At 42.0% G+C, this 26,289-nt stretch overlaps 2 protein-coding genes across 9 annotated transcripts in view; one reads left to right on the forward strand and one right to left on the reverse strand.

The window, feature by feature from the left end:
• ANAPC7 (anaphase promoting complex subunit 7) overlaps positions 1 to 13,444 on the forward strand; it is a 19,372-nt gene extending 5,928 nt beyond the window's left edge. For 2 of the 5 annotated variants that reach the window (XM_040648386.2, XM_040648389.2), the window contains 2 exons: positions 210 to 8,432; positions 8,591 to 13,444. In XM_040648386.2, the coding sequence (XP_040504320.1) occupies positions 210 to 399 (190 nt within the window). In that variant the 3' untranslated portion in view covers positions 400 to 8,432; positions 8,591 to 13,444. The remainder of the gene's footprint in view (positions 1 to 209; positions 8,433 to 8,590) is intronic. The other 3 variants (XM_040648387.2, XM_040648388.2, XM_025155653.3) reach the window with 3 other exon arrangements.
• ATP2A2 (ATPase sarcoplasmic/endoplasmic reticulum Ca2+ transporting 2) overlaps positions 10,951 to 26,289 on the reverse strand; it is a 41,382-nt gene continuing 26,043 nt past the window's right edge. Inside the window, exons 9-21 of one of the 4 annotated variants that reach the window (NR_073529.4) lie at positions 25,772 to 25,860; positions 23,637 to 23,739; positions 23,004 to 23,135; positions 22,794 to 22,916; positions 22,398 to 22,616; positions 20,737 to 21,072; positions 20,286 to 20,506; positions 19,311 to 19,513; positions 18,856 to 18,941; positions 18,288 to 18,421; positions 17,271 to 17,388; positions 15,608 to 17,151; positions 10,951 to 12,057 (exon numbers count right to left, since the gene is read on the reverse strand). Coding sequence is in view for 3 of the 4 variants with exons in the window: in NM_001271974.2 (NP_001258903.1) it covers positions 16,882 to 17,151; positions 17,271 to 17,388; positions 18,288 to 18,421; positions 18,856 to 18,941; positions 19,311 to 19,513; positions 20,286 to 20,506; positions 20,737 to 21,072; positions 22,398 to 22,616; positions 22,794 to 22,916; positions 23,004 to 23,135; positions 23,637 to 23,739; positions 25,772 to 25,860 (2,034 nt within the window). In the remaining variant the exon portion in view is untranslated. Of the gene's footprint in view, positions 17,152 to 17,270; positions 17,389 to 18,287; positions 18,422 to 18,855; positions 18,942 to 19,310; positions 19,514 to 20,285; positions 20,507 to 20,736; positions 21,073 to 22,397; positions 22,617 to 22,793; positions 22,917 to 23,003; positions 23,136 to 23,636; positions 23,740 to 25,771; positions 25,861 to 26,289 lie in introns of all 4 variants that reach the window. The other 3 variants (NM_001271973.2, NM_001271974.2, XM_046901109.1) reach the window with 3 other exon arrangements.

Genomic DNA, 26,289 nt, shown 5'->3' on the forward strand with positions numbered 1-26,289 from the left:
AAAAGTGCACTCTGAAGGCTCAAAATGCTTTTATATGAGAATGTAATACCTAGTGTTATTGTCAGGTGAAGTTGTGCCTCCTATGCTGAAATTCTTGGTGGTGCTAAACAAAAAGTACAGAAGAGAGGTGATCTGTTTTTATTTTTCTTATATTTGTGACATTATCATAAGTCTTAAGGTAATACTTGCTTTTCTTCTCTTTCCCTCAGCTTGGATCCAAATGATCAGAAGTCACTAGAAGGAATGCAGAAAATGGAAAAAGAGGAAAGTCCAACAGATGCAACCCAGGAAGAAGATGTGGATGATATGGAGGGAAGTGGAGAAGAGGGGGACTTGGAAGGCAGTGACAGTGAGGCAGCCCAATGGGCAGATCAAGAGCAGTGGTTTGGCATGCAGTGATGGATGCTCTTCCCAATGCTTGATCTGGCACATGAGCATACCACTAGGGCCACTCCTTTCTGAACTCTGATTTTTGCAGGAACAGAAGACTTACTTTTTTTTTTTAATCTTTTTTTAATTTAATAGAACTATTAAATGGTTTCAGTCTATGCATCTCAATGCCATGAAGATTCTTGATGCTTCTTATTTATTAAGCATAAGGGAATAACTGCAGTGGAAGTTATTTGCAACTTTCATTTAAAAAAACCCAACGTACTAAAACCAAAAGCATTAGAATCTAAAGTTTCTAGAAGCCTGTTGTTTTTGATGAAAACTGTCTAAGTTGTGTTCAGGGCTAAGTGTGCTTTATCAATTTGTAATTAGTATTTTGGTATGCCTTTGTGAAAAAGGTCTTCCCTTGTTTGTAGGCTGTGATTTGGGCTCACACTCCTGCTGAAGTCTTGAGGAGTCACTTGGCTGTGGCTGGAACCAGCATTTTTCTCTTGCTGTGTTGAATTACTGTCTTTTTACAAGGCATTGCATGTGGTGTAAAGAAGTTTGGAACCCCAGGCAGCTTTGAGCTAGGGGACACTTTTGTAGCTGATTGATTTATATGTGTACAGAATCAAACCAGTCCTTACTAAACCTTACAATCTGTCTGTACATAAACGTTAACTTTTAAATGCAGTTTAGTTTTACTTCAGTGTGTTACTAAAGGGTTTTACAGCAGTGACTCAAAGCACTTTGCATTCTGCATACAGGAGGTATAAGAAGAATTCATCCTGTTCACGTTTCTGTAAAAATGTTAAATTGTACAAATACATATCATCTTGTTTTTGTCATGTTTAGATACTTTTTGTCAGATAATATTTGAATCAATGTTATCACTTCAGCATCATCTCTTTGAGGGTGATCTTTGTGTAATCTAGAAATTGTTTCAGATCTGTGGGCTTGATGCGTAGGAGGGGGAATTACTTTGTGCTGTTACATTTCTTACATTCTGTTTTCCTTACATTTCCTGAAACATCTTTTTATATTGCCAGTTTAATCTCTTTCATATTTATTCTGTTCCCACAGTTATGCTGGTGCAGACAGACCTTAATACAGGGCTAAAAAGCAGTTCAGAATAGCAGCTAACAGAGGAATACCTATTTTATACTAATACCTGACATGGAGAACAAGCGTCCTCTAACTGTAGGAGTACAATGCCAATAAGGGTAAAAGCTCTTCTTCTGTAATGTCCTATATAAATTAGAAAAATGCACAACATAGATTACTCTTCTTACAGACTATTTTTGAAGTATTTTGCTATATCACATCCCTAAAAAGGAATCTAATATTTGATCACTTAAAAACAAGCAGAAGAGCTGAATATCTATTCTCTCTGGAATCCTGGGTGCTTTAGACTTGCTAAAGTATTAAAGGGAGTTATGCTTAGTTGAAGATTCTGTGGGAGGAACAGAAAAGCATGTGCTGCTATCTTGGTGGTTGAATTGGCATAAGTTGTGACTGCTCTGTAATTAAATAAATACACTGAACAGCTTCATTTTAGTTACAGTGAACATTCTGCTAATTGCATTCTGATGTATGAGGGAGCAGAACCCTTTTTTAGAATGAGGAATGTAACTGCTAACAGCCTTCAGCTCATTGCCTATTTTTTGTAACAGGAAGAAATACAGATTTACAAGCAAATTGAAACTTTTTTTTCCCTCCTCAGGCTCAAGCATTCATCAAATTGTATTCTATGTCTGAAAGGTAGGTAGGGTCAGCAGCTTTCTAGGTGTTACTTCAACCCTTCCTACTGGATCAAAGAATGGGCTTCTTAATGTTTTTAAAACAATTAGTATTTGACAAGAGAAGTGAATGAGGTATGTGGTGCATAGCTTGTGAGCCATTCAGCCATTTTATTCTAATCTTCCTTTAAATTCACTGCAAGCTACAGGTGAAAACCACTGGTATTAAGCATTTCTCTGAAACAGTGTTTACATAGAACAGGAAACCTGAGAACCACAGTTTTACTGAATCATCCTATAGTGTGTCTGTTGATTATCTGATAAAGTGAAGCTGAGTGTGCTGTTCGAAAACAAAACCAGAAAATATCAGTGTGCTTATGTGCAACTATAGTAACCAAGTTCACTTACACCTAAGAGCACCTTAAGAGAGCCATCAAGATAGAGTTGTATCCTTGCCACTTTGTTTTTGTCAGAACTTTGCTCCTTACTGAAGGTGAACATTTTTGTCAAATGACACATAGATCAGTATCGTAATGTGATGGAAAGTACAGTGATAGTAGCAGGGTGGCACAACCCTAGGCTACAGCAAATGAGAGCAAGTCCAAATACAGCAGCTGTAGACACAGAAACAAAGAAAAACTGCTTACCATTGGAAGACCTCCAGTAGGCAGGGATCTCCAGAAAGATACCCTCACCTCCACTGCCAACCCTTAAATGAGGGCTGGGAAGGGCTGGATCCTGGCTCCACCCCTCACTGTCAATCAGGCACATTGCCTGCACCTGAGCTCCCCTAGGTTGGCCCTGCCTTCTCACCAGGTGCTCAATTGCTGCTTCAAGCCACAGCTTAACATTTCTGCTACAAGTACCTACAGAAATGTTTGTATTATGGTTATATTGCTTGTTATAGTATTTGCTATTAGTGGTACTGTAAGGGACTGAGGAATTTCAATGTTACGTGTGCTGAATGCATTTGATATTATATAGATAGATGTACTTTGCACCAGCTTCAGAAATTCAAAGGGGTCCTTGGTTATCAATGAGCCTTCATTAGTGCTTTAATTTTAGAATATGATCTCTAGATTTGCATAGATTTTGTGCTCTCAAATTAATCTACTGGTTTTCTAGTTTAGGGACCAGAACAAGTAGTCCCTAATAAGCAGTTGACCTCATTCTGTCCATCAGTCATAGTGCACGCTAGAAGAGAAGATAATAAAGCCAAAAACAGACGTTCCATCTGTTACATCTGTGATGTAAGCTCCCAGAAGTGAAGCAGTTCTTAGGTGACACCAAAAAGCAATTGACATCCAGTTGTATTCTGCAGCACGTGCTGTTCTCTGGGGTTGCATAAGGATAAAGGGACTGTGTGCTTGAAATGCTGACAGCTGTGTTTGACTTTTAAATCACAGATGTCATTAGCAGGTTTTGAATTCTGTCCTGCTTTATGAACAGAAGGATACAGAAGTGATGTCAGGGGACAGAGTTTGTTCAAACCTGAGGTCCTTATATAGACTTGTATGGGCTAAAAGTCTTAATTTACTGGAATCTACAAGCATCATGCATTGATGATGGGGCTACTAAATATCTAAATATTGTACAGGCATGTGGCTTGGCCATGCTTTCTGTGATGTGCTGATAACACCTGGAATACCAACAGCATTTCTGATTTCTAGATCTTGAGAAGCTGGAATTGCGAAGTAGAGAGAATAGAAGGAGCTGAAGACTACTAGCCAATAGGAAATGTTCCTATTTGAAGTGCTTTTTCTTCTTAAATTAGCACTGGTTATGGAGATTATTTTGGATTAACTAGGGCTTTTATTTTCCTTTGAGTGATTGTTTTCCTCATTGAACCTGTTTTTTGTAGTGATCCTTCTATCCTTTTCAGGAGCTCAGTGATGCAGAAATTGATCCTTCCAGGACAGAGGCAAGGAGTATTTTTTATTCAGCAAACCCTGCTTTAAAATCTATGTCAGGAACTATACTGCTATTGTTAGATCCCCAAACCGTTTGCACACATCAATATTTTGACAGGATGACAAAGAAAGAAGGAAAAGGAAACTGATCTCCAAACTTCTGAAGTCCTCTTTGCCTCTCCTGAGAGATGGTTCAAAGCAGGGAAGCAGTTTTAAATGGAGGCTTTTGCAATGTAAACATCTGTCAGTGACCCACCACAGTGAAAGCTTCCCCTGCACATTCCATGCAGAGCATTAAACAACCATTAGCATTAAGGTTAGCAAAGCATGCACACGGCTCTAGACAGTAAGTGAAAACAGACTATTCTTTCTATTTTGCATCAACGGTGGTGAACACGGACTGCCCAAACAGCTTCACTTAATACACAGGAAGTCATTACATTGAAATTTCCCACATGAACAGTTTACTCTTCATTGAGATGTTTCACCACAGCCTTAAGCCACAGCTCCAACACAGCAATTCCACGGCATCACAGTTCCCAGCACCCCCCTCGACATCCTCCTGTCAACGAGCCTTTTGCAGGGCCATGAAGCAAACACATAAAGGCTTTAGAAATAAAGAGTAGCATTAGAAACAAACAAACAAACAAAACACAAAGGGAAAAAGGTTTGCAGAGTTAGAAAGATAAAGTCAGATGGGAGAGCAGTATGAATATTGCTGAAGGAAGTTCAGGAATCACTTCCTGTCTAAGAGATACCTACCTACAATATTCTTGGATAACTTATAATTGCGATAGCAGACCTAACACTAAAAATTTCCTTACAGCTAAGATCCTAGGGTCACATCTCCCAGGAGAGGCAAAGGACTTCAGAAGTTTGGAGATCAGTTTCCTTTTACTTCTTTCTCTTTGTCATCCTGTCAAAATATCAATGCGTGCAAACAGTTTGGGGATCTAACAGTAGCAGTATAGTGCCTGACGTACAGATTTTAAGAAAGGTGGAATTTTTTACCTCTATCCCTTCACAGGCTGTACCATTCTTAAGGGAGAACGGATGACATCTGCTGAACTGGCAGTCCTGCTCTGTGTCCTGCCTGCATGAAGTTGGACCGGTGTGTGGCATGGCAGGAAACTGTCCTTGCCTTCTGAAATTTGCCTTTGGGCACTTCAGCTGTCTTTTTATTTCAGCTGTCAGCTGTGTGTTTCAGAGCACAGTGAGCCTCAGAGTGCTTGTTCAGAGGAAAAAGGAGGGGAAAAAGCCCACATCCTGAGACTTGGACTTGATCTAAATTTCTAAAATATTTACAGAGAACAAAAAGTCCAATTACATCAAAGTCGCCTGACAGGCGGGCGGCAGCAGCACGCTTTGCTTAGCTCATGGGGGGTTTGGTGACTTGGAACGTCTCCCAGTTGGGCTCTCCAGGCTGGGAGAGTTCAGCAGTTGGCAGAGGGGTGATGCTTACACTGGCAGTAGATCCAAGAGCTTGGGTTGAGCTGGCGGCACAAAAGGCCCTGCTCCTCTGTTGGCTGGAGGGGTGGCACATTGCCCCCTGCCTTGCTACAAAGGTCATTAAGATGCCAGCCCTTTCCCTGAACTGTTAAACAGATTGTTGTTGTTGTTCTGCTTTTAGCCTAATGCTTATTGTATAATATTTTGTGTTCTTCCTTGTCATGCAGTAGGGTTTGATGTGCTGAAGCTGGTAACTTGGCTTCATCTTGTTGGAATACTAAGCAGTTTTCCAGGAAACTGAAGCATGATGACATCAGTAGAGCGAGAGCAGCAGTCTGCAGATATGAATCTTCTTTATACTGGTCTATGTAAGCTGCAGTCCATATGGTTCCTGAAATAAATGTTTGTAAAACCTGTCTGCTAGGAAGCCAGCAAATAGCTGCAGTCTGTGACTGAGGAGCTTTTCAGCTTTGGGGTCCTAGCAGTCAGACAGAACTGGAAGGAAGCCTCAGTGTTTGTGTCTCCTGCTTAAGTCCATCATCAAGGTGAGAAGGAGGCAGTGTTGGTATGGACTGAACTGTCCCTGTCAGTCTGGTAGACCTATGTGACCTAGAATGCAGGTCACTAACAAACTTGCACGGAACACACACTTTCATTCCTCTGTAGTTCAGTTATCTCCTCTGTTGAGCTGTCTGACTGAAGGGTGGGAAGTTTGGCATTATTCTGAAATCTTTATATTAGTGTCAGTTCTAGCTGACGTGGGTGACTGCTGCATTCTGGTGTTGTTACTGATTGTTACAAAAGGAGATACATTGTGGAGACAGTCTTTAATCTTTCCTTGGCTCCTTAGGACAGCTTTTAACAGGTAGAAAGGAAGGGGACTCCTGCTAACCTGTGTCTGTTGTGCAGGGGATGCTGTGCTGAAGCCCAGCCAGTTCAGTGATGCTGGAAGATTCTGTCAAGTGTTTACTGCCCTTACTGCAGTGTTGGGCTCTAAGTAGTTTCAAGGACCTTCCACCCAATTACACTCCAGCCCTGGAAATATTTTGAGTTTTTGCGAAGGGAGTTTAACCCTTCCTCTGCTGCACTTTGTTTTCAACTTCTGTTCTTGCTGCCTTTATTGCCTGAGAAAAGTGAACAGGAAACAGATTGCTTTAATCTCCCGTGGTGCCATCATCGACCACCCATGCCATAAATTCTTATGCTTTAATGATAAAAAAAATGTTTTATTTGCATGAAGGGAAATGTTACCTGGACTCTGCTCTCTGCTGTTGGTCTCCCCTGCCCTGAAGGGAGGGATAAGTGTGTGTCCCATGTCCATCCCTGGGCAGCCCCTAGTGCCCACCTTAGTGCCCACCCTGTTAGTGCCCACCAACAGTGCTGCCTGTTCACTGGGATGTCAGCAGGGGGAACTGAGTGGTCTGTGGGATGTTGGCAGTGGGGCTTTCACTGAGATGGAGTGTCTTGGTGAGGGCTTCAGAGACAAATGCCAGCTGTCAAGGGGAGGAGAGGAGCTCTTAATCCTATTATGCTTTAAAAGCAGTGGGAGAGCAGCTATGTTTTGTGAAAGGTTGGGTGGCATTTGTGTTTCAGCGTACACCTGTCAGATAAAGGCCCTCGTGGTTTAGGGTGGGAACTAATGTGAGTGTGGAACCTGAGTAGGTGCAGGGAAGAGCTGAATGTTGAGCTGGAACCAGTGCAGAGCTGAGTATACACAGAAAGGCAACATCAGGTGTGAGAGCAATTCCAGGAAGAGAAGAGAAGGGAGTCTGTGCTCCAGGGTCAGGGTCAGCTTGAAAAAGGAATTTTCTAGGATTTTAGGTGCTTGAATTTCATTTCAGCACAATTATTAGCTCTTTCCTTCCACCCAGACAAAGGGAACATCCTGTTTCCCCACTGCTGCAGCCAGCCAGCTGCAGCACTGGCCTTTCTCTGTTACATGTGCTAATACAGATCTCGTGCAGCGCAGCATACACGTTCATCCTCCAGGCTAGTTTTGGCACTTTGCATACCACTTCTTGCTCTTTTATTGCAGAATCTGATTGACACAATGCTGCAACGTCAGTAGAAATGTCTGCAGTGTTTCTCTGGGAGGTTCTGTAATTGTGGAAGGTGGAAAACCTGTTAAAGCAGATTCAGGGTGCTTTGGGAACTTGGCCTTGTTTTCTGAGAGGCCATCAGTTTGTGTGCACTGTCTGATGGACGGAGTCAATGCCATGGCAATCTCCTTCTGGTTTTCTTTTTGATCTGCAAAAGGTTTGGGAGATGTGTTCAAGAGCAGCATGGGTTTTGGCAAGCAGTCCGTAATGAGTCGGTACTGTCTGACTGGGGCTGAGGCTTCCAGCACCTGCGTTGTTCTGCGGGTGTGTGGCTGTTGTGTCATCAGCTCACTGAAGGTACAAAGCCTACACTTGGTGGGATGTCCTGAGAAGAGGCTGTCAGGGGTTTAGGTGTTGTGGTGCTACAGGATTTGGTGTAACTTCTCTCCTGAGACAAACAGTCTCAGTGTTTTTGGACTCTCTGAGAAAGAGTCCACTGCAGTATGGTGAGATGAGGAAAATTGGTACAGAATTCTTGGGAGGACTTCCATCATAATAGGTCTGGTTTTGGCATGGGCAGCCATGCATCAGCCAGGCTGCGGGCAGTGGGTTTGATTTGCCAGCAGCAGGAAGGACATGCACCTGGATGAGCTCCCTATGTGCCCATGTTTCACCTGCTGAAGGTTATTCTCATACCTCAACGGCCGTATCTGGAGGAGGGCAGTGATAAGAGAAACTTTTATATTATGCAATCTGTCTGGGGTGTCATGCCTCGCTGAATGCAGGGGAGGGCAGGAATAAGTGCAAGACCGAAACGCTTGGTGTTTTGCAATCACGGTGTGCTGGAGCTGTGTGACTTGGTTACGAATGCGTGAGCTGGTCGCAACTTGATTGTTAGCCTCTGATGTTATCTTACCCCAATGGTAAAGCAGTGTTCTTTGCCTGCCTCTGTAGGAAAAATTGACACTGCCACCTGCAAAAATAGCACGGGCTTATAGCAGTCCGGGCTTATCAGTGTGTGGCTTTTGTTGTTGTTTCTGAGCGTTATTGCAGTGTTTGTGTTTGCCTCTCTGTCTTACAGAACTTGACACACCAGGTAGTTCCTGGAGGCTGACCATCGTTCGGGAACAAGGCTGGGGAATTTTTCTTCTCCTCAAGCTGGTGAGTCAGCAAAATCCGCTGGTGGGATGATGTGCAAGTGAAAATTGCACTGCCTCCACAAGACCTGATTATATAAGTATAAATGGAAGTTTCTAGATGCTCTTGTGACATTGTGCATTTCTCTCAAGCTGCTCCAGGAGGCTGATGGGGTAACTCACCCACATGAATACAGGTCCCACAGTCTCTGTTTAAACCAGAGCGGGGACTTGGCTTTACCAAGCAAATAGCCAGCGCCTGCTACATGGTGTGGGAAGGCTTCCGTGCCCTTCCCAGCCTGGTGGCTGTGGGTGCCCAGAGGAGTGGGCTGGATTGGAAGTGGCATCTTGAAGCAGGAGTCTCTTAGGTTCTGCTGCTGCTGGTCGGGGCTGTTCAGGGCTTTGTGCTCTGCCACAGGCTGCTGCTGAGGAGCACAGCCCCTTCTGAGGTGAACTTGCAGTGCTCCTTCAGCAAGAGTAAAGCTAACCTACATTTTTCACGTCAGCCTCTGGTTGCTGCTCTTAATGCTGCCCCACTTATCTACATGTTTTGTGCAGTGTCCTACAGTGGGCTTTGCAGAGCCTCTGGGCTCAGCTGCAGCTTACTGCTAGTGAGGTGTCCATCATGGACAGCCATTAGATTTGCTCCTTATTTATTGTGCATCCTTGTTTTGGGGGCTAAATAAGCTGCAGCAGGCACGGGTTAGGTTGCTGAGGAAAGGGGTTGGCCTGTGGTGGGGAACGTCTAAAGGGCAGCTGTATGGGGTCAGGGATGTATGGTGCTCCAACAGCGTTTGCTGTAGAGCACTTAAACTGTTGCGGGTGAATTGTTCTAGTATAATGTCTTAAAGCTCTGCAGACTAAACGGGAGCAGGAGGGAGGCTGCCTCCTTTCTTCTGCTGCTTCTGCAGGCTTGGCCTGGGGGTTTTCCTGAGGCTTTTTCCTCCCTGAAGTTGTGAAGCAAATTTGCTCTCTCCTCTACCAAATGCTTTTCTCATTTCTCTCCCACCACTGTGGAGGTGGGTGTGGGTTTTAATCTTACACAATTAAATTCACCTCAATGTAAAAATGGGGCTATTTCTGCCCTCTGTGCTGCGTTTGATGCAATGTGTCTGTAATGCCTGAGAGCTGGGGGAGCTGTGGGCGTGGGCCCACCCCTGCACTGCTGTAGGGCCAGGGTGTCACGGGGAGGTGAGGAGGGGGAAGATGAAGCTATTTATCTCAGCATCTCTTACCCCATACCCTTATGCACGAATACTTAGCAATACTGCTTGCAGTTCGCTTGGGGGACTGGTTAAGCTTGCAGATTCTAACTTAAAAATGTTTAAAAATAAGAGTTTGGTCTTTGCAAAACTAGACTTCAGCTGCCTTGAGCTGATGAAATGAGCCTCATTTTTTTCTCATGGTTTCCTTAGAGCCAAGCTGGAGACATTAATGAGGTGCTTTCTTCCACTGTGGTGCAAACAAATTATTTTAATTGTTTAACTAGTTGTCCATCTACAGCATCACAGACACGTGCCGCTGCCTTCTGGTGTCTGTGCAGCAGCAGCAGAACAGCTTGCTGGGTTATTTGGTGACTGCGCTGCGGTGTGTGCTGAAGCCAGCCTATAAATACGGCGGAGGGAAGAGCTGTGGCTGCAGATAAGCACTGAGCGCTGCTCTCGGTTCTGACAGCTTTGGCCCAGAGGTTAGGAGCAGAGCTCAGCTCGCTTAGAGCAACACTACCATAGTAGGAAGCAGCCCAGAAAAGCAGTTCAGCCCCATGTATTAGCACAGCACCCAGCATCATATAGTGGAGCTGAACAGTGGAATTCAGCTTTAGTATTTTTAAACCTCGTGCTGTTGTTTTTGAAGGGTCTCAGACGTCACCTAATTTGGATAACACTGTCCGCGAGCACTGTGCTGGTATCACAGCCCAGAGTTTAAGAGGCATTACATTTAATTTAAAACACATTACTCGCTTTTGAAGTTGCTTATTTAGAGAGGCTCTGCTTGTACCCTTACTCCCCTCCTCTTACTCCAAACAAAACTTAGTTTATGAGATTTAGAGCAGAGCATCAGAGGACACTTGGCAGATGTAGCTTTTATCCCTTGAGTACTTTAGTCTTGCTTAATGCTTAAGGAGGACTGGGAGCCTGTGGGTGGGTGCAGGTTTTGGGAACAGAGAGAGCCCCAGTGCAGCTGAGTGCAGGCAGGATGGAGCAAGCACACAGGTGGTTCGTCTTCCTTTGTCTGGGGAAGAAGAAAAAACCAAGCGCAGCTACTAAGGCCTGAAAGGATTTAGAAAATAGAGAAGGACAAAAAATGAACGTGTAATTGGGAAAGAAATGTTTATTTTAAGTTTATCAGAGGGATTTACAAACAATGGAGCATTAAAAAAAAAAAAACTGAGTGATCAAACTACTTGACAGTGTCCCTTAAACACGCACACAAGCCCCTGGGCAGAGGAAATCACACCAGCGAGGAGGTCATAGTGCTGGAAGAGCAGCTGGCATCTGCATAGTTCTAGAAGGAAAGAGTGCAATGCTGTTGGTGTGAGAATGTGCCATCCGGCATTAAGGTAAGAACAGGCTGAAGGACGCACACATGTACCTGCAGAAAACAAAGTGCATCAAATAACACGCCAGGTATGTATTGTAGAATAAATTTATTTACCCGATACAAATGAAACTAGGTGTGATGCTTCTTACTGTCAGCATGGAAGTAGACAACTGATCTTATTTACAGCTTCTAAAGGTCATACATGCAGTTGTAACTGGCGGAGTCGTTTGCTGCTGTCTAAATGAATGCATCACGAGATTTTGTATTGCACCAACATCTGTCTCACTGCCTTAGAGTTAAATAAGTTACAGTACAGTGCAAAACAGGTCGATTTGCACACATGATAAAAAACCCAAAGTTATGAACCAGAGGCTTACAGTTTAACATTCAGCTGTAGTCTTGTCCATGAATTTTATAAATAGGATCGCATTGTACATAAGCTGTTATAGAGCAGTATGTTCGGATGATACGATACAGATTTGTCTACAACCCAAGGCATGCATTATTTCGATATTGTACATTTTATAAACTGACATTTTACATACAGGAATATGGAAAATTGGCCACAGCTCAGCGCTTCTTGTTCAGGGATAAACAAGCTCTTCTCCATGCAGCACAGAACCCAAACTCCTCTGGAGAGAGTTTCCCATTCTGTAAGCTATATTGCACGTTTGTACATCTGAAGTCCTACTGGTACCACACATTTTCTTCCACAGAGAACACAATGAGCTTTGTTTTGAGGGAAAGCAAAGAATCTTTACACATGATACATGCAGCAGTTTTGGTAGATGTGTTGCTAAAAACACATGCACGCAACAAAACAACCTCACATTTCTGCAAAATTGTTTAGGAAGTGATTACTCCAGTATTGCTGAAAAGGAAAGAAAGAAAAGGTATCAGTTAATGAAAGGATGAATGCTAAGTACCATTCTAAAAGCAAGACTAAGATCAACAGTGACAGAAGAAAGAATGTTAAGTCTGATAACCAACTGCTCTGTCATTGAAGGGACACTCTCAGGTTACTTTGAAAGCCGGGGCACTCAGGAGCCTCTCTCGGCTCTCCTCAACTCAGCAGAGCTGCCTTTACCATCAGCGCACGGCAGCACTCCCTGCCAAAGGCTGCAAGGGAAAGTCAGGTATGTTTGGGCAGCTCCCGTGCTTCCCTGCCTCGAGTCTCACGTTTTACTTCCAAGTTCTCACATTACACACTCGGAGCTTTTTTCTCCCCAATCTAAAAATACCTTCAAGGTGGTTGTTTTTTTTTTTTTTCCCCTAATTGAGACATTATATTGCGAATTTGGCCCAGGAGTGACCCAACAATGTCCCTCTTTCCAGTTTTGCAGCTCGTTCTGCGAAGCAGTAGGAAAGCTTTGAAGAAGTCATTAACTATGCAGATTAATGTGTAGGCAAAGGGTAGAGTACAACCCAGCTCGCAGTGTCCTTCACCCCTGCACCGCAGCACCAGGCCGCCCTTGTGTCAGGAAGAAGGGCATATCTCTGACTGCCTGGGACTGAATGGTGGCTCTTCCAAACACTGCTTCGACACTAAAATTTAGCTTCTCCTGCTAGGATTTGAGGATGCATGATATTAATGTAATTAAGGATGTAATTAGCAGAGATTAGGGAAACAGTTAATGGTTAGAAGTGCAAAAAGGTAAACAAGACAGGTGCAAGAGACAGACAGCTTTGTATCAGTTTCACCTCCCTTCATCTCAGCAAATTCAACCATCTTGAAGCAGTTACCAGATATATTCTGTGCATCAGCTGTGTTCTTGGAACAGTGACAGAGGACTGCTGTACTGCATTTTATCATCAGATTAAGAACTCCTTTCCTTACCATTAGATTTTTCCAGAACGGCCCCTCTACAACCACGACCTTCACAGCACTCTGATGGACTGGGATGTATTTTCCTGCAGCTTCTTTCATACTGATTTTTTTTTTTTTTTGTAATAATGCTTTGGGCAAAAAACCATGAACTGATTTCAGTGCCTGGGCAACAAAAAGGCACAGCTCGTTGTGGAGCTCAGAACTGAGACTTGGAACCACTCACATGTGAAAGCTGGGAGCCCGGGGCACCGCAAAGATAAAAGCTTTTGTCTCCATGCTGCCAACACATGACTGCAGCTGCCTGACCATCATCTTTGCTCTGATTTGGAGCAGTCCACAGAGCACTGAATTCAGGAGGAGCATAGGCCTGTAGCCTTGGTGTTCCATGCACCATCCATCACAATGGATACTAATCTCATCCCACCCCCCCCCCAAAAAATAAACAGCAGTATGCAAGAGCATTAAGGACACTACAGAATCCGGAAGACTGCAGAGCTGAAGCAGCTCAGTGAGATGAGAGCAAAGGGAAAACAAAAGGTAGGAAGTTACCTTCTAAAAATAGAGCAAGATAAAACAGAGATATCTTTGTTTCTTCTACCTACAGAAGTGCTCCTGTTAGCATGCTCACAGGGCCAACACACTGAAACAGGAGTTCCATTTCTGTCCCCAGATGACCCCAGTACAGTGAGGAGGCCAGAAATACAGGACCAGGAGATTAAGCAAGAACTTCAACTTCGAGATGCTGGCTACTAAGTCTATGCTAAGTCCATGTCTGCCTGGCACCCATCTTGTGGCAGCAACACTGGGAAGGCAAAAGTACTGAAAGCAGAGTGACATCGCCACTGAATGGCATGAAGTGCCGATCATAGGGAACCCTACTGCTCCATCTCCACAAGGAAATCCAGACAAGACCAGGAAAAATGCAAGGAAAAAAAAGGCAGATGAAGACAGCCCAAACAATCTAGGAATATTCCAACAGAACCAGGCTCCTGAGGCTGCAGGTGCCATCAGAGGGATAAATGCCACATTTATCTGCCAGTTCAGCTCTCAAAGGTACACCTCCAAGCAACAGAAGGCTCTGAATACAAGTGAGATACCCCGAGTTAATTGCTATGAGAGCTCTCAGCAAGATTTGTCTCCAACACACACAGCTGAGTGTGTCAGACAGGGACCCAGCAGAAGGTGCTGAAAGGCCAAACTTTATTTATCCCGTTCAGCTTCTTAGAGACAGGAAGAAAGGTGTTAGGTAGCAGAATTACTTGGCATCGTAGACAGGAGAAAGACTATACAGGATGAAGAATTTTAAAGTATTGGCATGTACCCGGCTTAGAAAAGCCAACCAACAGAGGTTCTCTGGAGGCTGACACAGAACCAGCACTCAGGAGTGTGGCCACAGTGCTGGGAGCACACCTGCTAATGTTCCTTCCAACAAACAATGACACCACCTGTGATTTAGGATTCCTTCAGACCAAAACAGGTGCATGTGACCTATTAGTTTCCTGCTTCAGGAAACGGGCAAGCCTTACATTGCTCATCCAATATTGATACACAGCACCTGACTGGTGCTGGCCATTGGCCTTATGGTATACAGAACACCCAGTTTGGCAGACAGGTTTCTGCCACGCTGCAGAGAGCATTCAAGGGAGATCAGTGCTTGCAGTCCTGCAGAACACCTATTATATCAGGTCCATATCCCCAAGTCACTTCAGCAACAGTGAAAGGAAGTCAGCATTTCTACAAACAGCAAGTATTCACAGTACAGTGGGATTTCAAACAGGTTCTGTGTATTTTGGGGTTAGCGTGTATATTTGAAGACCAAAACCTAAAGGATTAGCTGTGCTCACTGGATTCCAGCTGGCACCAGCAGAACATAGCTTTTCACTACCATTTTCCTCTGTGAGGAATAAGAAAGCTGATTGAATTGGATTATAAAAGTCAAGCCAACACAAGATAACACAGCACCTGCTGCTCCACAAAAGCATAGTGACCCCAGTACAATCTTCAAAGCCTGTCCTGTTAAGCCAAGCCTGTTCTTTTGTCTTTCCATAGGACCACAATTCAAAGTGTTTCCAGGCTCTGGAAACAAGCTGTTTTTGCAAAAAGGAGCACCTGCACATACAGCACTGGGATTAGCAATTAGAGGAGATGGACCAGTCTGCTCTGAGGGGATTCCCACATTTCAGAGCAGGGAAAAGCTTAAGGATAAGTCAGTGCTTGAACTGCAAGGGTTCCAGACACTAAAAAAAAAATCATATAAACAGCTGTCACTGTCTTCAGTAAGGTGATCCAATTTTATCTGCAACTTAAGAGCAGAAGCTAAGATCATGGAGGTACTAAGGCTCCTCAGTGCTACAAAATAAGATCTAAAATACACCAAAACAAAAGCAAACTCTTTACCTTCAGCATCAATAACTGGAGCTTCATACCATAAGGCGAGAGTCTAAAGTGGTGATAATAATGTAGCACAGCAGAATTTGACAAAACACAGCATGGGAATGAAAGAAATTACTATTTATTCTTCAACATGAATACAGCATATGCTATTTTACAGCAAGTCACCACTGGCATGGTGAAATGGAAGAGGAATACTCACTTTAGTCGATGAAAGTTGGAAGGCATTGGAGAAAAACACCACAGTTAGGACTGTTAATGACTTACACGTTGTTGATACAGGACTGAATTTGAAAACATGCTTTAACATTTACCGTAATAATGAAGGTGGTTAGTGCCACATCAAAATAAAAATAGTTCTATACAATATGTTCAATTTGGTCATGTGCTATTTACAGATTTTACAAAAAACACACACGAGCTTGTTACTTCAAGTCAGACTAACAACAGGCCAGCAGAGCAACTCCATGTATACGACGTATCATTAGTGCCCTATGTGTAGTCAATCCCATTTCTAGCTATGCAGTGCAAGTTATTTTTCCAGGTTTTATTACAAATTTTGATCTTAAAAATGGCGGGGGAGAAACAATCTGACACAAAAGGTATTAAAAAAAAAATCAACTGAAACCCTCTTTTGGAAATAAAACAGATTGTGTTGGTTAAAAAGGCTTGGTTTAGATTTAAGTCGACCTTCCTACCCCTGCATCATGGGCAACACTGGCAAAACAAGGTCTGCTACAATAAAAATACAATAGACAAATAAATAATCTTTTTTAAAAAACAAAAACCTATGTGTGTTGAGTATGGAAGAACCCCAGCAGGCTGCACCTGGAATGGCATTTTCTGCACGAGCAAGATTAGGCATACCTCATACAGAAACTGGTGTAAACAAGGACAGTCAAGAACCCAGAGCGTAAGGGAGCAGGAAGAGGGAAAACCAAGAAGAAATGCTGACCAGGGCAGCAGCACTCTCTACCCAGTGCAGAAAGTTCAGCTAACGAATAAAGTAAAATCTGACCGTATGACAAATTAAGTTTGGATGACCATGCAGAAGACAAACAGTTACATGCTTTTGTTTTCTTTTTAGTTTTAGACGACACACATTCATTCCCTAAAATCTGCTGCCAATTTAGTTTGATAGTGTCCGCTGGCTCAAAAAAAAGGTTTTCTTTACATGATGAATAAACTATTGAACAGAACACTGTACATGCTTTTCATCTACAAAAAAATATTTGCATAAAATAGTGTTAGTTCTCTGTACATGTCAATGGACACTTCAACTGTGTATAAAAGAGGAATATATTGCCCCCACTGAAGAAAAAGCAAAAAAAAAACCAAAACCTAGAATATGAAACCTCCATCACCGGCAAATGTGTTCATGTGAAAATTCAGCAGAAATAGACAGTTGCTCTAAACAATAAAAAAAATTGATTAAGTTAAACTTTTTCTTTGAATGTAAAACTGTCACCAAGTCAGTCAAGACCAGAACATATCACTAAAGTTAGTGTCTGTGCTGTACAGCCAGATAACCAAGGGCAGGGTAATGAACACAAAGGGCCAGGAAACTCCTTCGGTGCATGCTGACAAAGAACACGGTTTGGTGGCAGGCTGCACACTATCTTTACCAGGTTCCAGGTAGTTACGGGCCACGTATTTAAGTGTTTCATCCAGCAGAATGACAGGTAGTGAGATTTTCAATACCATCAGCCATTGCGTCACGTTTAAAGGCGTGATCTGGAAGATAATCTGAAAGAACAGCCAAGCATTACAGCTTTGCTACACCTCCGTCCCTTGCCTTATGCTCCACATAAGGTTTTCCGCTCCACCTCTGAGCTCAGGGATGGATGTAAGACAGAAGCACTTACCGGCAGCGGTTCCACATAGAGGATAAGGAAGTGGAGTGACATGGACAAGCAAATTGCTCCCACCAGCCAGATATTCTCCCATGGAGGCATCCTCATTAGGGACTGATTTTCTGACAGACTGCAACAGAAACACGGTACACATGTGTACATACAAGGCACCAAAAGGAAATGCAGTGAATCAGTAACTGCTGTAAAGGAAGCAGCATGGCAAGCCCCGATTATCCGAGTCACCACGGAAAGGAGGACACCAAATTTTGTTTAAGTAGGTTACAACTTTGATGCTGGGAACGCTGGGTACAACAGCACACCAGTCTTCCTGCCTATTCAGTCGTTCCCTCAAAGCTCAGTTGATGACTGCAGATACTGAGGGTCAGGTCCTTGCACCTTTGTAATGCTTATTCTTAAAATCTGCTTTCCAGATTCAGTCTGCATTTGGGTTATTGCTGCAGAAGAGCCTGAGATCCAGAACATCAAATGTAGAGCAGTGTCTTTTTATGTAGGACTACTGCAGTACACTTGTATTTAGTTTATTTGTTTTTAAAATTAACTGACCTCTAAGCTATTTGAAGAAATACACCCTTGACATTGTGCTATTTAGTGGTTTCCATTTATAATCTAACATTAATTGGCTAAACCCACACTCCCTTAGGGCAGGAAAAGTTATTTTCCATATCTTCAATATTCTTATTTTAGTTCTCCTTGGTATCACTTAATACCAACATAGGAGGGATAATCTGATTGATTAATCTTAAGATTAAAAATAATGGAAAATATTTCAGCTGCTCATGCTTACTGAAATACCAGAATGAACTGGCAGGATTAACAATATACCTTAAGATAAGAGGTCTCAAGTGTTATCTAGGAGAGCCATTTTATTTGCACTACCAGGAGTCGGAAAGAAAGTATGACTCATTATTTATTAGTTGAGCTGTCCAGAGACTAAGAGCTGGGCTACGCAGAAGGTACGATTTTAGATAAGCTATGCAAAAGCCTCCTACTTGATCTGGAGATACAAACCTGTTGAGGGCATTGCACATCTCTATGGTGACAAGTACAGAGAGAGCCATTGTCATTGGATATGGAGACTCAAAAACCACACAGTCGACACCAGAAAAGTCTGGGTTGTCCTCTTTGCACTGCAGAAAATGGCTCTGAAACAGAACAACGCGAACTCATTTCTACAGCTTAACTTTCAGAATGTAAAACAAGCTTAGGAAGTGAGCAGTGTTAAGAAAGCTTCCTAATGCAAATCCTACAAGGAGACACAGCAGTGTCTAATATGACACTAACAGCAGAAAAACCCAAAAGCTGTTCAATAGCATTAGAATTTTCCTGTTAGTCTCTACTTACAGGTCACCACTTGGTCCTTGAGATGTTTTACAGGTTTAGGCACACCAACTTTCAGCTCAATATTAAGACTAATGCAACAATAAAACTTGAACATGAATCAAGTGTGAAAAAATGTCACTACACGAAACATTTTAATATATTACTGTGTTTTTCTACAGTCCTTTCAAGTAGAAGTTGTAAGTGTGTCCCTTCCCTCCCACCTCACCCCCTCCAAGAAATGAAACTGAGTGCATACCAGCTGGTAAAAGGTAACTCTTGGACCACCATCAGCAGCAATAAACCACCAAGCAGCAGCACCCACAGTGGCAGCACCAACGTAACCTTCAGGACAACAAAGTGCTTTTTTCAGTGCTACGAACCCCATGGAATAGAAGATCTCACTTGTCAAAAATCAAAAGGTTCTGATGAAGTGGTAAATGTCACGCTTAAGTCACACAACTATGGCTTTTTCTGCCTCCGTTGTTACCAACAGAAAGAAAAAAACACTACTTTTACCATTCTATCATAGCACCACATGCAAATGCACAAAAAAAAAAAACTCCAAACAAAACCAATTCCACAGAAAATCTATTGCTAGCTTTCAAGACTTGAGCATAGAAGATCAGATGCTGCTTTCAAAGTGGATCTTGAAAAAAAAAATCTACATGCCTTAGTTTTCTTCAGAAAAACCAAGCAGCTCTGACTACTTACATCCAATTGCCAGGTAACGGAAGAAGAGCCACCCACTGATCAGTGGCTCCTTAGGGTTGCGGGGTGGTTTGTTCATGATATCGAGATCAGGAGGATTAAAGCCCAGAGCAGTAGCAGGGAGACCATCCGTCACAAGGTTCACCCATAACAGCTGGACAGGGATCAGAGCTTCAGGAAAACCCAGGGCAGCAGTCAAGAAGATGCTGCAAGAAAACCCACCGGTTATGTAAGCTTACAGGCCACTTTCTACAAAACACAAGCTTCTGCAGAGATCATGTTATTATAGCTCAAATGACTAAGCTCGATTTAGCTGGATTTCCATCAGCATCTCCAAAAAAAGTACTGGGCATTTAACTTTCACAGCTCCAAGAACAGAAACAGGGCCTGCAGCAAGAGCCGCACGAAGTACAGCTTTAAAGCTTTCAAGAAAAACAAGGGCAAGTCAAACACTGTATTGTATTTGGCTCTAGGAGAAGGTATGCTTTGATATAAGCAACTGTTAGGAGACCAATATCTGCATTCTGTTACCAGAAATGCATTCTGTGGCACTGGGGTAACATTCCTCCCCAGCATAAGACACGTTCCTCTGAAACTTGAGGTTGAAGTTACAGAAACATTTAGGTTATACATGTGGCAAAGTTATAGGAAATAAATCTTTTAAGAAAGAAGTTCTTCCCAATTTTTAAAGTTAAGTTTCACAAAGATGCATTTCAAGCACAGAAGTAACAGTACAGCATTTGATCACCTACTGAGCTAAAAGATTACATGCAATTCAATGCTCATCTTTTTTTGGTATGCTGAAGTTCTCCAGTAAATATTAGGGAGCTTAGAAGTATACAGTCTCCATTCCACCGTCACAGTGAGCCACCACTTGGAGAGCCTGTTTCTCTGGTTTTAGTGAGAAATACCAGAATGAGTAAGGAAAGACCACTCCATCATCACTATTCCAGTCCAAGGAAAACATATTAAACTTACCAAACAACTTCTCCAACATTGGAAGAAATCAAGTAACGGATGAACTGCTTCATGTTGTTGTAAATTGCACGCCCTTCTTCCACAGCAGCTACAATAGTTGAAAAATTATCATCTGCTAAAACCATTTCAGAAGCAGTTTTAGCCACTGCAGTACCAGAGCCCATAGCGATCCCAATTTCTGCTTTCTTCAATGCAGGGGCATCGTTGACACCATCACCAGTCTAGAACAAGAATTAAAAGTTCAAAGAAAATATTTACTTGCACACAGGACAGGAATTTTACATTGGTCTTGAATTTTGGATCTTTAAACATCGCTTAAGGGCAGAACTACTCTGATAGGGAATTCAGGAAAAAGCAGAATCCCAGAACAAGGCACGAGTCTGCCATGGTGAACTCTGCATTTAAGAACAGCATCTGCCTTTCAAATCACATAAAAAGTTCCATTACTCACCATAGCTGTAATCTCATCAAAAGACTGAAGGAACTCTACAATTTTAGATTTGTGAGAAGGCTCCACGCGGGCAAAGCAGCGGGCATGGTGGCAAGCATCTCTTTGGGCAGCGAGTGAGAGCTCGTCGAATTCACGGCCAGTAAAAGCTTTGGTAGAAACATCCTCATCTTCCACAAAGATACCAATGCGTCGGCAAATGGCCACTGCTGTGCCTTTATTGTCACCAGTAATCATAATCACTCTAATACCAGCTTGTTTACACAGCTTTATAGAGGAAGCTACTTCAATTCTTGGGGGATCCAGCATTCCCACGCAGCCCACAAAGGTCAGATTGGTCTGAAACAACACACCACTGAGTTTCAGCACAAAATCCTGTAGACTTTTCATGTGACATTATCAAAATAATCACGTCTCTTTAGCATGCAAGTAACATCTCAGCACAGTGACCTTAGTGTTTACTCCCAGTCTACCATATCCTGTGATTTCACATTGAGCAATCAGACACTGAAGCCTATGTCATCCTGACATTTAGTAAAAGCCCGTGTACTACACATGATGTAATAACTAGCCATTGTCCTTCCAAGAAGTCACTTCTGAGAGGTTCTGTTTCACCCTACTAAGTTTTCACAGCACTTTAGCACTGACAGTGAATCCAAACAGTGGGAGAAAAACTGAAAGGTCACATCTACAGGCAGATGAATAAGAGAAGGTAATGTAGCAGTTGATGCTTTTGGAATCACAATGCTACATGAGGGGTATAAAAGACAACATAGTTAATTCCTAAAGTACAACCACACACTGCAATGGGAGCCTGTATTTCCAAATCTTGCTTCAAATATGCTCATTTAATTACCTAAAACATGATCTAATTGTCAATCATGCAAATTCAACTTGCAAACAGTCAAGTCTTTTTTTGTTATCAGTGTTAAGAGCACAGTGCCCAAGACAAAACTCATGCAACTGTTGTCACTCCCCTGCCACCCACCCACCCCAAGTCCCAGATGCAGGTTCCATTGGAAAATTACAGTAGCTAGAGTAGTAACGGACAGAGCTTTTGCAGCTGACGGTATGGAGGAGGGGAAGTAAACCTGATCCTCAGAGCACAAAATGGCAGCTAGGTTCCCTCACAAAATCCCCAAAGGGGTCTTTGCAGTTAAGCAATGTCAAACTAAGAAACATCGAAGCTGAAACCACAATGTGGCTTTTAGAAGGCTTTTCAAGATTCAGCTTCTGCAAGCAGTTTATGGTCTTATGACCTTAATGACTGTATGCATACATGCAAAATAGTAGAACTTGCAGGTGGCAGCTTAGCTGGTTTCTTACATTTGTAGCTTGACAGCAGCACATATAACCAGCCACCAAGAACAAAATTTTTTCTTTTAAACCTAAAATAAATCGGGAGAACAAACTGAGGGGACGGGGGGAATTATCATAAACCATGGAATGTTTCTGAATTTTATCCTTTGAATTTCTTCAGAGCCACACAGAGTCTTTTCTCAAACTGACAATTTCCTCCACAGATGTGGCTAACCATTGTCTGGCATCAAAAACATCTTATAAGACAATTCTCAGCCCTAACTTCCTCAAGAAATGATAAAACAAAGAGTCACCATTCTCCACTTTAGGAGGAGTCTTATAAACAGTCCTTTACTAAAGCTTACCTCATAGTTAATGAAGTTTGAGGAGTCCTCAAGATTCATTTCTTCTTTCCTAGGAGGATTGTCGTGTGTTGCCAGAGCCAAACAACGCAGTGTGTCTCTACCAGTTCCCCACTCTCTAATAACAGACATTATTTTCTGCTTAATTCCTGAGGATAATGGTATTTTGGCGTTTCCAACACGGACATGTGTACATCTATCGATTACACCTTCAGGGGCACCCTTGTAGAAGCAAAAAAAAAAATTAAACCTTAGTTTAATAAATCCTTTCCAACACAAAGTTTGCTCAAATTACTGAAGTTGTTCATTTTCTAGCTGAAGTGATTTCTGCCACAACGTTTAGTGTTATGTCACCTTTGCAGCCACTCTATAGCTGCACTTCTGCAGCACAGAACCCACCTTAACAAACATCTTGCTCATGGATGTGCGGCTCGGTTTGTTTGGTGTACAATAGACAGACATTGATTTTCTGTCTCTTGAGAATTCCAGAGTGAATTCCTTCTTCATAAGTTGTTTTATCACCTTGTAAAAAGAGCAGCACAGCAATACATTTAGATAGTACATATTACAAAAGTCACTCCCCAGTGAATTCCAGATATGAGTACTGACCGAGTTGCAAGCATTTGCACGTTCAATTCGTGAAAGTCCTTTCAAGTCTGTGTCAAATACATTCATCTTTTCAACCAGACAGGTAAGTGCTGTTTCTGTGGCTTCACCAACTTTTTCATATACTCCCTTTGCCTTTAGATAACAGAGCAAACAAAAAACAGGAGTTGATTTTAAGTCTCAATGAGAATCTACCAGAGACAAAGTTCAAGTTTCACAGTGGAAAAAACAAACAAGCCTTACTATAGCTTACAAAACAAGCAAAACTACGCTTAAAAAGCCATTTTGAAGAGTGTTAATTTGTAGAACATTTCCAGATTTTCCTCTTAATACGAGCTGAGAAGGATATCAGTATTTTATTAAGCATTTAAGTCATTATGTAGCAACCTTGAGGAGGTGAGGCAAACTGTCAGTGCATCCTACATAACAAAGCAACCTCCAAGTTCCAGATTACACTCACTGCCTGGCTTAAGCTTTCCCAGTGTTCATCAAGTCATTCCCAGAATTAATACTTAAGAGGGCCTAAATACCCTTCCTTGAATAGAAGGGGATTTACCACTGAAAGGCATTACACAGATGAGAACAAACACCTATCCTCATTCTCACTCTCCCCTCTGTTCCAGGATATGTACTTACTTCATTGTAATCCAAAGAGGAATCGTTACAGAGCGCACAGATCGTTGCCAGTTCCACAAGGCCATCATACTGACTACATTTAATAAGTTTGTCATCTTTATGCCTTTCCAAAGAAAAAAAAAGTGGGAAACCATGTTTGTTATTTAGCAGCAGCATTTCACCTTTGCCCTCTTCAAACCCCTACTCTATTGCCATTTAGTACTATGTTTAGTAATTAAGGACTTGGAACTACAGAGTTCACCAGGGAATCCAAGTACCCTTCAGGAGAACACGGTATCAATAGAAATAGCTCAGAAAACAGATCTGATAAAAGCAGAATCTGAACTTTAGATCAGACATAACAGAACAACATGATTACCAATAGAATTACTAATTACTACCTGAATTACAAAACCTTATTTCCTCTGGTGGCTGTTGTACAGCAACATGAGACACATAAAAAGCTCGGTGATAGCAGAATATGAAATCAGTATTAGAGCACACATGACTTGGAGTTCCAAGGAGAAGGACATAGCTGGATACAGTAGGAGCTTAGCTTCCTTAGCATTACTGCAGATTCTGCATATTTACTGCTACACACCAACTGGCAGGCATGAAAGTACATTTGCCCTTTGTCATTTCTTAAAAATTAATCTGTGCTCAATGTGAATCTTCTAAACCAATGAAAAGCTGAGTCATTTCACAATACAAATCCCACCAGAAAGCAAGTTCTACTGAATATCCCAAAGTAATACACCACTTAGGGATCACAAATTAAAAAAGCAACTTCTGCTTTCACATTTAGAAAGGGATGGATAATAAATGAATTTGTTTTCTCAAACAGCACACTTGTAGAGTAAGCATAAAAGAATCATAAAGAAAGCATCCAATGCTGTTATTTCTTCTACTAGTGAAGTCAGCAAGACATCGTTCTCATGTAACCCCTCTCATTAAAACCCTCAAGGAGAAAAAAAGTAGTGTCTGAAAGTAGAAAAAAAGTGGATGACAACCCCATAAGAAGACTTAACATTGCCTATGACATCTGATTATGTAAGCTTTTGTTCAGCCTCTTGTAGTACTGCAAACAAATTTCAGTGTTGCATAATATAGCCTACAAACAAAATGCATCTTTAAAAACATGTTGGCCTTTAAGGTCCCATTTTGCATACAATCCTACAGCCACAAGGAGAATTCAGTTAGCTCCAAGCTCTAAACTTTCACTTGGTTCGAGAATTCAACTGTTCACCATCTCAGGCCAAAAAATAACTTGTGATGGTGAATTTCCCTTTCAGAGTGTTCTTTATGTTCTTTATGTACATGAATGCAATGTTCTTACTGTCCCTGCTCATACCCCAAGTTCCAGCAAGTGAAAACAGAATGTTAACATACACCAATGACCATTGTGTATGAATGTCTTGAATTGTCATCAAGATCTGCCACCTCGATGAATGTATTATTTCGTTTACCTAGAGTTTTTGAGAGACCAGTTAAAGCACAACAGCTACATGTCTTACAAGATCTAGAATGTCACCTTGTCTAATTCTGTCTACTGAAATGACAGCATAAGCTTTTGACAGCAATTAGCTTTGAAACAAAAAAAGACTCGGGGAACTAAGACTTCCAGCTGCCAAGAACATTACTGTCTTAACTGCTATGAAAATTAAAGAGATAATTGCTACTGAGATTGGTGAAGACTGCACCAAGTCAGAGGCCTGTATGTGAAATTCCACAAGGCTGAGATGTTTAAAAATAATTCAATTCAATTCTACTTCACACACAGTAGAATTCTGTTAAACTTAACTGATAAAATTAAAAACATTACAGACTGGTCAAACAAAAGGGCCAGTAACAACCCCATAGAAAGAGGCTTGCCTTCTAAAAGCAGAACCCTACGGATTCTCACAGTTGCCTCGGTCTACCCCCTAAGCTTATTCTTAGGAATGGAGAACAGCAATATTGGAGTATATAAAAGTTTCATGAAGGTTCACTTTCCTAGAATTTAGCTGCCTTTACTGCTCATAATGTTTCCCCAAACCCTCAGCAGGCATTCTCACTGGTAGAGCTTCCATCTATTAACAAATATTCTATGCCTCAACTTTCCAAGTCTAAAGCAATAGCCAATGAATAAACAAATATTTAACTTCAGCAACACTTACACTTCTCCCATGGGAGCGTATGTCGAACCAGTTACAGTAAATTCATTCAGAGAACAGCTATCTCCTTCTACTTTGTCCAGGATGAACATCTGAAATTAGAGTTAGAAGCGTTATTGCCTTTGAACAGTCATTAATACACAAGATTTAAAAAGGCCTTAAGCAAGCAGGTACAAGAAACAAGTCCACATTCAATAAGCAAACTAGACCAAACCAGACATAGATTCTATATGTATGTGAACAGCTCCCTGATCTGTTAATGCACAGAAATCAGCACCTCTGCCTAACAGATTGCATTTGAGAAGTGAATGGAGGTACAAGGAGACCAAAGAGATGAAAAACAGATACTGCATACACTCAGTATCAACTGATAATTAAGCTCATCATCCTGACCATGCCTCCTAGGCTTCAAACTTGTGAATTAATTCTTGTATATACGTTTAAAAGAGTTCCAATCAAAAGAAGTGCAGGACAGCTTGCAAAGGGACAATTCTTGCCAAAGCAAAAATACAAAGCATCTA

Source organism: Gallus gallus, chromosome 15, assembly GCF_016699485.2.
Source record: "Gallus gallus isolate bGalGal1 chromosome 15, bGalGal1.mat.broiler.GRCg7b, whole genome shotgun sequence".
NCBI classification, from domain to species: Eukaryota; Metazoa; Chordata; class Aves; order Galliformes; family Phasianidae; genus Gallus; species Gallus gallus.